The following is a 9,364-nucleotide window of genomic DNA, read 5'->3' as shown; positions in this document are numbered from 1 at the left end:
GTTGAAAGGACGTTAAACGACGGCACCGTGTTGGTCCTAGGCTAGGCTAGACCGTGCTTCTATTATCTTGTTTTTCGATTGCTTGTATGTGTATCATCTTTGTATATCGTTACAATTAATAAATACAGGTAATGTATGCCCACGGGCTTACATCTTAAGAAAATCCGCAAAAAAAGAGTAATGAAATGAGCGCCGGAACCATCTGGACGACGCAAAAGAGTCAAACTACCCCGAAGGGGACGCGCGGGACGAGGCAGGGACACACAGCTCGCACGCCACCCGGGCTGGGGAAAAACAAGAAGAGTCCGCGCGGATCCGCCCCGGCCGCGTGGGCGGGCACGCTACGATCCGACGGCTCGCGCCGAGGATCCGCACGGCACCTGCAAAGGCAACGCAAGTAATCTCAGGCTGGCAGGCGGCAGGAAAAAGGATCGAGGAGGAAGGAGGTGGACGACTCCGCCCGCACAGACCCCCGGGGCCACGGACAAAACCACCACCACCGGAGAAAAGGAAGGGGGCAACCGCGCGCGACGCACGCGGGAGAAGCCCTCCTCCTCCCGGCGGGATGGGCGCGGGGAATGGCCTGAGCAACGGCGCAGCCGCCGCGGCCGAGGCGGCGCCGGACGGGACCACGGTGTTCAGGGCCACGGCCTACTCGCCGCTGCGCACCACGCTAGCGCTGGCGCTCTGGCTGGGGGCCATCCACTTCAACGTCCTCCTCCTCCTCGCCTCCATCTTCCTCCTCCCCCGCCGCGTCGCCGCCATGTCCGTCCACTGATCCACTCCCCCCTCTCCTTCCGCTGTCTGCTGCTGCTCTCCTTGCCAGTTAATCGTAATCAGCCCTCGTGCTCCTTTCGATGGTGCAGGGTGCTCGGCACGCAGCTCTTCTTCATGCTCGTGCCCGTCAATGACAAGAGCAGGCCGGGACGCAAGATCGCCAGGTTCGCCTCCTCCCCCCTCCCCCTCTTTCGATTCCTCCTCGCCCGTGCATTGCCGTTTCTCCCCGGATCTCACATACGGCGGGCGACTCCGCAGATTCATAAGCAAGTACGTCGTCGGGTACTTCCCCGTCACTCTACATGTGGAGGACTACAAAGCATTTGACCCCAAAAGAGCTTACGGTGAGCTTCCTTCCCTGGAGTAGGCATGCTTGGATCAGCGTATCTACCCTTATTTGTTCGGTCTAAAGGAGTAGTAAAAGTTGAGCAGGAAAGAAGATTGGGACTCCCTTTCATGTGCAGAGCCGCTTAATTTGTGATTTCAATCTTGTTTTGCTTGCACCTTGCAGTGTTTGGTTATGAACCGCACTCTGTTCTGCCCATCGGCCTTGGGGCCCTCCTGGACCTTGTTGGATTCATGCCATTGCCAAAGACCAAGGTTCTTGCAAGCACCGCGGTGAGGAACCCCTCATTACCTTCCTGCGTGCGCATCTACGATATCTGACTGAATTCAATCATTCTGTAAGCTGTTGGTGGGTGTGCTCTTAATTGGTGGGTTTCTGGTCGGCGTTAGGTGTTCTACACTCCGTTCTTGAGGCAGATATGGACGTGGTTGGGTTTGGTTCCAGCGTCAAGAAAGAATTTCTACTCCTACCTTCGAGCTGGTTATACCTGCATCGTGGTGCCCGGAGGTGTACAGGAGATGCTTCACATGGATCACGATTCAGAGGTTTGTGGCGTTCTTCTTCTTGCATAGTCACTGATTACATGTTGTTATCAGTCAACGTATGCCGTAATGACCAGCAATTCTTGCAATTTTCAGGTTGCTTTTCTGAAATCAAGAAAAGGTTTTGTTAAGATCGCTATGGAGACAGGTTCTCCTTTAGTCCCTGTTTTCTGCTTCGGACAGGTAACGCCGCCTCTCCTGTGACCTGTCACATGATATGCAATACTCCTATTTCAGTATCCTTGATTTCATGCATGGGTGCATAATAAATGTTGATGGAAGTGGATTGGTTGCTGACTTGAACAGGCTACCTAACTTTGAAATGAATACTTGTGCTATTTTCTATTAGAGCCATGTGTACAAGTGGTGGAGACCAGGTGGCAAGTTGATTGTCAAGATTGCTAGAGCGATTAAATTTACTCCAATTGTTTTCTTTGGGAAATACGGGTAATGCTCTTGAGTGTGTATATCTTATTTTTAGTACATTTTCACTGATTTTACTCGTGTAAATGGAATTTAGATTCAGTATTCGTATTGGCATTCATGAGTTTACATGTGTAAATCTGTAATACAGGACTCCCATCCCTTTCGCAACACCGCTTCATCTGGTTGTTGGAAGACCAATTGAGGTTCAGAAAAATCCCCAGCCTACATATGATGAGGTGAGAATCATTCTGAGCGTTTTAGCATTCGACCAAAAAAAATAGCAAATATTAGATGTGATTTTGCTATTAAACAGAACTGGAAAATAGACAGTAAAGTATCAAAGGCCAAAATCTGGTATGCATTTTTTGTCATTCTGGACGAAAGCCTCAGTTACCCGTTAGTGACATCATTATCGGTTTCTTCGCAACTGCGGAAACAAGTTTTGGTACCATCTTCTTGTTTAAGATCCTAATATACCTTGGTTTTGACAGATAAACAAGGTACATGAACAATTTGTGGTTGCGATGCAAGAACTATTTGAAAAGTACAAGACGAAAGCTGGATATGACAAACTCAAATTGAGGGTTCTATGATGGCCGTCCAAACATCCAACCATAGGCTCTTGCAAAGTTGCATTTACTTAGTGCAGTAGCATTCAAACTGGAGTTTGTTTATGTCAAGCCATCGCCAGGATTCAGTAGCTCTGAATGTGTAGGAAATCCCAGCAGCTGGAATGGCATGCTCACCTGGCCTTGGAAAACACATAAGATGTAAAAATTGTATACATTTGCGTGCTCCAAAAGTGCTCACAAGCTAAGACACATAGGATGTAATGATTGTGTATTTGTTTGCTCATAAAGAACAAAGTAGCTTCTTCACAAAGGATCGAACTTGACAGCATGTGTACATGTCGCCAGGGTATTAACCCCAGCTAAAGGAGCGTACAACATGGACATTGTTCACAAATTCTTTTTCTTAAAGAGTTAACAGCACAGCTCAATTGTACCAACAATACAAGTTTTCATGCCACCAAGTTCATGAAAATCCATAATGAGAGGCACCGCATCACTGGGCTCACAGCAGATGGGATTTATTATTATTCAAGTACAACAAGACTCCGATCTTGGAACTACCAAGCTCAGAGCAACGTGAATGTAAACTACTACCTATGTAAAGATATATAAGAGTGTTTAGATCACTACTTTAGCCATCTAAATGCTCTTATATTACTTTACGGAGGGAGTAGAACAGTAGAACTTCTGGGACATATGTTACAAAACAACAACAGTACTTGATCTGACCGCCAGTTCTGTAATACACAGAGAAGCTCTAATGGGAAGTTGGTACCGGAGGCAGGACCATCTCCGGCCACCCTTTGGGTAAACTGAACATCCTGCTTATGACGCTCAAGCGGAGCATCATAAATCCATAATGTGGTTATCAATAGGCCTAGCGCAAAACCAGAGTGATAGATCATGACACTAACAGCACAGGCACAAAACTTGTGCTTGTGCAAGACTCAAACTTTGCGACACAAAAGCACACTCGGTGATTCTTCAGATGGATAGTCATCTGAGTGCAATCCTGACTCATCCCTGATTCTTCAGATGGATAATCAGCTGAGTGCCATCATGACTAATCCAAGAATCCCCACTTGGATCAGTCACCCTTACAGGATGCTGGACTCCATTCCAGCAGCCACTATATCTCCATGACTTTTCAGATACAGAACCAATAATGCCGTATCTAGACATCTAGCTTCACGCTCCACCAATGATCGCAGTCCCAACAGGACAGGATTTGAACCAAGCCAAACTGACAAGAGCAGCCGTTGCTCTTGAGACATTGCCCCACCCGTCGGGACACTTCATGGTCTCCAGGTACATGTGTCGACCATGATAAGGACAACCTGCAGAGATACATCCCAAATGTTACCATCAACGAGTAGGAATCAAGTTGCAGGAGCAAAACCAACATCAACAAAAGTAGAATATGTGTAACAGTTGTATCAGTGAACAGACAAAATCACCCAAGCATGTTCAAATGGGCCCAGTTAGGAGGACCATTATCAAAGTGCATTTAGGCACTAATCCATGAATGCAAGGTCTTGATACAATACATACCTTATGAATACAAGGATGATTTTTTCCAGGTAAGAACAAGTGCTGCAAATACAGCAGCGCTGTTCTTTTAGTCCTGCTGCAAACTAAAGTTACCTGATAGGAACAAAAAAAATCTAGTGTCAGTTACAGCTAGACAGTCAACAAGCAAACAAGATAATAAAAATCCAGGGAAAGCAAACCTCAAGGTATAAATGTTTGGGTGCATAGTTCAGCTTGCTTTTTAGTCTGAACCGCTAGCTTGTGTAAACTGAGGTGAGTGTGATGGAACAACGAAGTGTGGATGGGAGGGAACCGGTGCCGCTACAAAAGCCAAGTAAAACATAATTATTCATAAGGGCAAATAGCGAAAAGATTCAGGAAGAAAAATGGAAATTTACATTTATGTCAGCATAATAATTCAGAGTGGAAGCATATGTTGCTTAGTGAATGCAGTTGCATCTTGAAACCATGTCTGAGTTTACTTGGAAGGCTCTTTGTTTACGAGGAAAAAGAAGGCCCAACAAATACTGGAAATGTGATCTGGAGAAAGCTTACCTACTAAAAAGGGAGCCTGAATGGTGGGACGATTTGTTGGGGATGAATTAATTATGTTTGACCCAGTGAGATGCACAAATTGATTTCCTGGCATACTGTAACCATGCATCATCGGATAGCCATTGCCCCCACCAGAAATGGATGGGCTCAATTGGCTAAATTGTTGGTTAGCAGTATTTGCTGCAGCTGAGACTCCATAAATTGGAACATATTGCTGACCAACATACGGGTTTAATGTACCCTGCAAAGAGACATTTTTTTAGAATAAGTTAATCCTTAGCATGACCTATGTTCCACAAGAATATTGAAGTGCACATGTTCACACTTTAACCTGTGGATAGATGTATTCAGTCCCATATGTGGAGTAACTGCAAAAAAGAAGAATATGAACTGAATGTACTTCTTATGGCTTCCAAACAGTGATATTTTGCTCCATGAACACAAGCGATTGTGATGGTTTGATCATTTCAAAGGAACAGAGGAAATAGTGGGAGTGGGGACAGATGATAGATGGCTATAGAGTGACAAGCATATGCACAATCTACATAAAGTAGGCAAATCAAATGCATCTGGTCGTACTTTTGTGCCCAAGTGATACAAGGTGAAGGGGAATTGGGGAAAAAAACTAGACAAGAGTATCTTGCATAGTATGGTTGCATTCTAATTTGATCGTTCACATGTTCATTAAATCAAGTACTTCCTCTGTACAGTAATGTAAGACATTTTTGAACTGCAAAAACGTCTTATATTAGTGTACGGAGGTAGTACCTTTGTAGTTAAATCAGTAAAAGAATTGCAATCTACTCCCTCCGTTCCTAAATATGAGTCTTTTTAGAGATTCCACTATAGACTACATACAGAGCAAAATGAGTGAATCTACAGTCTAAAGTATGTCTATATACATCTGTATGTAGTCCGTGGTGGAATCGTTAAGAAGACTTATATTTAGGAACAGAGGGAGTATTTAAAGTTTGCAAATTCAAGGGGTAACAAAATATAAAACATGAAGAAATTATATTAAAAAATGGTGAAGAGCATTAAAGATGTGAACAGACAATCTAGGAACAAGATGGAACTTCTAAATACGCCGTCTTATATGCCAGTTTGATAGCATCATTAATAGATCGTCAACCCACTGAGTTTTCTTAAAGCTTGTGTTTCCAAAGAAGTTTTATTGTATGTTTTGGAAATCATTTTACCTGTATTGTGGAACCGGGAATCCCTGGTACTGGTAGTACCCAATCGGAAGTGGCCGTTGCTGACCGTAACCCCCGACATAAACGCCCCTTGGAACGGGAACACCAAAGTAGGAGCCAGCTGATCTTGGCCGCCCTATATAGAATGCATGTTTTAGAACACATGCATATAGAAAGGAAACTAGTATTACCACATAAGCAAGCTTTTGGTAAGAAAAACCCTAGCCCTTTCTTATCCATAGTTTAATTCTTGGTTTACTTTGCAACATGATAGGGGGTCAGCTGAATTATATTGCAACTTTTGTTAGGGAAGACTCGCGGTGGAACTAATTGATTTAGATTGCAACATGATGGGGGTTCGCTGAATTACTTTACAACTTTTGTTAGGGAAGAGTCACGGTAGAACTAATTGATTTAGATTGCAACATGATGGGGGTTAGCTGAATTATGTTACAACTTTTGTTAGGGAAGACTCGCGGTAGAACTAATTGATTTAGATTGCACAAGACAGCATTAATAAGCAACAACTATGCTACATTAACTTGCAAACAATAGAACTACTTGGATAAAGTGGTCTCAAAATGAGCGTAGAAGAGAATAATACCAAGGGGCGTGGAAGGCTGGGCGCGACCTAGCGATGCCAGATTACAATTAGCCCGCCTGCCGTCGATGACCGGCGACGGTTCCTCGCAGGCCTTGGTGGCCGCCTCAGGATCGCGGAACGTCACCTGCGGAGACGAGCATGAAATTCGTAAACCAGGCAGCACTGCTGCAGCGCTCCCACAAGAAAACTAGCTAGTGGAAGCAGAATTCAACAGCAGCGAAACAGAGGAGGAGGAGGAGAGGAGGGGCGGGCACTGACGAAGCCGTATCCTTTGGAGCGGCCGGAGTGGCGGTCGGTGATGACGACGGCCTCGAGGATGTCCCCGAAGCGCTCGTAGAAGCGGCGGAGCCTCTCGCTGGTGGTCTCCCAGGCGAGGCCTCCCACGAAGAGCTTGGTGTGGGTGGTGTCCCCGAAGGGGGAGGCGGGCAGGTGCAGCCCCGAGCTGGAGCTGGACGCCGACGCCGACCCGGACGCCGACCCCGCGTGGTGCTGGTGCAGAGCCATGCGGGGCGGATCGGCGGGGTTCCTCGGCGCGGGTCGGAGGGGATCTTCGCTCGCCGCGATTCCGGTGCCTCCTGGCGGCGGCGGCGAGGGAGGGGATTGGGGGCGGCGGAGGTGGGGGAGAATCGGGGGCGGAGTGGGAGAAAAAAGTGGGGGGCGACGAGGGGAAAGGGGGTTGTGATTGGGGCGGGGCGGGGGCGGGGTTTTGGTGACCGGTTGGCGCCTCCTGCTACTGCTACGGGGGCCCCACGAGACACGGAGATGAGCCAACGACTCGACTTTTTCGAATGGAAACCGCCGCCCGGCTGATCGCGAAATCCAGCTGGTCCGGAGATTATTGAAATGAAATCCGGGCCGCAACTTTGGGAGTAAGAGTCTCGTGGTCGTGGATACAATTTTCTGCTCCCGAGCTCAAATGAGCTCATGTAGGCAGTAAAACTTTAGATTTTTTTTTAAAAAACTGATATTTTATGATAAACATTAAAAACAATACGTGCTTGCAAAAGATCGTCATAGAACCACATTTCTACAAGGTGTGACGAAAATAAAACAAAATTGGTATTCTGAAAATGCTATTTTTAAAAGTATTTTCAAGCACTGTATTTGTTTTTTTTGTCACGCCTTATAAGGAGGTGATTTCATGACAAACTTTTGCAAGCACTTCAAACTTTTCGTCAATGTTTATTACAAAAAAATATTGATCTTTTTCCAGTTTTACTGTTTACCGGAGTTGAGTTGAGTTTGAGAGTAGAAGAACACTTCCTGATAATAGATGATTTTTTTAGCATTTTATTAATATCGATACTGCTTTACAGTTTTAGCACAACTTTGTAAGTAATATGGATTAAGGCATCTTCAACGATGATCCTTGAACCGGCCGCAAAAATCCGAACCGTAAAAGTTATCAAACGCGGGCATGTATTGATCCGTATAGGAGGCCGCACGTGTTCTATTCCGCAAGCAGGAGACAAATAAGTGGGGCTTTGTGGGCGTCGAGACCTCTTTCAAGCCCGTGTCTGACCACCCTAGCTCAACCCAACCCAATCCCCCCCCCACCACCACCCATCCTCAAGCGTCACATTCATGTCGTCCAGAGCGTGCAGTGGTCGGCATTGATTTCCATGATTTGACCGGACAGGGAGGTGGTGCGGATGGACGCGACCTCTTGGGCATCGCCCAGCCTGGTCGCGGCTATTTAAGCCTTGCGCCGGCGACAAACAGATTTGAACTCCCCTCCCGAGCATTGCACTGTCCTCCTCCCCCTCACTGAGCCCTTCCTCATATTTGAGCCCAACGGCGATGTCGAAGTCCTAGTTCTCTGCGCCGGCAGGCGGCGCTGGTGGAAGTTCTTCGTTAGGTGGATCGTGGCATTGCCCTCGTTCACTAGGACCATTTGCATCCACGACGTTTCCCCCAACAAGGAGATAGTCATCTCCTCCGGCTACGAGGACGACCAGCATTGGCCTTGTCTTCCCTCGGAGAAGGTTCTAACGGATGAAGAATTCGTCGTTAGATGGGCCCAGCAGCACCATCATTGGTGTGCATGAAGGAGGAGCCCCCATCCCCATCGCGGGTCACCATTAAGCGGGAGCCGACATCCCAACTCCGACAAGTGAAGGAGGAGTCAGCGTCCCTACCACACAATCGTGACCTCCATATCAATGGTCGTGAAGCAGGAGCGAGCGCCCCCAGCGCCTCCGCCGCGTGAAGGACAAGCCGGCGTCGCCCCCACCGCACAATCGGTACACGCGGATCGACGGGCCCTCCTCGCCACCACGACGCCACCGCCACCCGAGGAGATATTGCCCGTGATGGCCAAGGCGCGTGGCCGCATCCTTCACTACCTTGGAGGTGGCGGTTATGATGGTGTCTCCAACTCTCGGCATGTGGTATCCGAGGTCGGGCGTGGTATGTGAGGCCCAGCACTCGGCATGACAGCACGCGAGATACGACTGGTGCAATGTCGGTCACCACTCCATCTTCACCAAGGCGGACGTGTCACGGAAATGGGTCCGCAAGGACCCTGACCTCGCCGCGGCGTGGGCGCTCGACCGCTCCATCACCACCGCAAAAGCGGTCGCTATGTGTTGTCGCCGCCTTGACAGCCTCGCCAATATCGACGAGGACTGATCGCGTAGCGACTCCTCTGCCAATGCTGGCAGGGGCAAGGCCACTGCCGATGCCTTTGGGAGTGGACCAGGTGGCCCTTCGCATGGCGCAACAAGAGGCGGAGCAGCTCCTCTATGAGTGTGAGGCAGCCGCCGAACAAGGCTTCCGTGGCCCTCTGGCATCCTTGCACTGCTGAAGGGACGACA

At 47.9% G+C, this 9,364-nt stretch overlaps 2 protein-coding genes across 3 annotated transcripts; one reads left to right on the top strand and one right to left on the bottom strand.

The window, feature by feature from the left end:
• The first annotated feature begins 293 nt into the window (after positions 1–293).
• LOC123401009 (diacylglycerol O-acyltransferase 2D-like) lies at positions 294–2,973 on the top strand. The gene is made up of 9 exons (XM_045094725.1): positions 294–765; positions 867–941; positions 1,036–1,121; positions 1,289–1,395; positions 1,513–1,668; positions 1,762–1,848; positions 2,015–2,112; positions 2,240–2,327; positions 2,583–2,973. The coding sequence occupies exons 1-9, from the start codon at positions 566–568 to the stop codon at positions 2,682–2,684; spliced, it is 999 nt and encodes a 332-aa protein (XP_044950660.1). The 5' UTR covers positions 294–565; the 3' UTR covers positions 2,685–2,973.
• A 187-nt stretch (positions 2,974–3,160) lies between these two features.
• LOC123401010 (RNA-binding protein 24-like) lies at positions 3,161–7,146 on the bottom strand. Of its 2 annotated transcripts, none has more exons than XM_045094726.1 (8): positions 6,807–7,146; positions 6,549–6,672; positions 5,948–6,080; positions 5,074–5,116; positions 4,749–4,989; positions 4,394–4,514; positions 4,215–4,307; positions 3,161–4,000 (listed from the first exon to the last, which is right to left on the bottom strand). In XM_045094726.1, the coding sequence occupies exons 1-6, from the start codon at positions 7,050–7,052 to the stop codon at positions 4,435–4,437; spliced, it is 867 nt and encodes a 288-aa protein (XP_044950661.1). In that variant the 5' UTR covers positions 7,053–7,146; the 3' UTR covers positions 3,161–4,000; positions 4,215–4,307; positions 4,394–4,434. The 2 variants fall into 2 exon arrangements, with proteins under 2 accessions (XP_044950661.1, XP_044950662.1); XM_045094727.1 differs by having other exon boundaries at positions 5,080–5,116; positions 6,807–7,145.
• Between the last annotated feature and the right edge of the window lie 2,218 nt (positions 7,147–9,364).

This window comes from Hordeum vulgare, chromosome 6H (genome assembly GCF_904849725.1).
Source record: "Hordeum vulgare subsp. vulgare chromosome 6H, MorexV3_pseudomolecules_assembly, whole genome shotgun sequence".
NCBI lineage: Eukaryota > Viridiplantae > Streptophyta > Magnoliopsida > Poales > Poaceae > Hordeum > Hordeum vulgare.
The sequence above is the reverse complement of the archived record's forward strand: the minus strand, read 5'-3'. Positions and strand labels throughout refer to the sequence as shown.

Excerpts from the sequence above, each read along its gene's own strand:
- LOC123401009 (XM_045094725.1), top strand. The coding sequence starts at position 566 with ATGGGCGCGGGGAATGGCCTGAGCAACGGCGCAGCCGCCGCGGCCGAG. Across the intron at positions 766-866 it reads CCCCGCCGCGTCGCCGCCAT|GGTGCTCGGCACGCAGCTCT; the intron begins GTCCGTCCACTG and ends TCGATGGTGCAG. Across the intron at positions 942-1,035 it reads CCGGGACGCAAGATCGCCAG|ATTCATAAGCAAGTACGTCG; the intron begins GTTCGCCTCCTC and ends GCGACTCCGCAG.
- LOC123401010 (XM_045094726.1), bottom strand. The coding sequence starts at position 7,052 with ATGGCTCTGCACCAGCACCACGCGGGGTCGGCGTCCGGGTCGGCGTCG. Across the intron at positions 6,081-6,548 it reads CCAGCCTTCCACGCCCCTTG|GGCGGCCAAGATCAGCTGGC; the intron begins GTATTATTCTCT and ends CATTCTATATAG. Across the intron at positions 4,515-4,748 it reads TCAGGCTCCCTTTTTAGTAG|CGGCACCGGTTCCCTCCCAT; the intron begins GTAAGCTTTCTC and ends TGGCTTTTGTAG.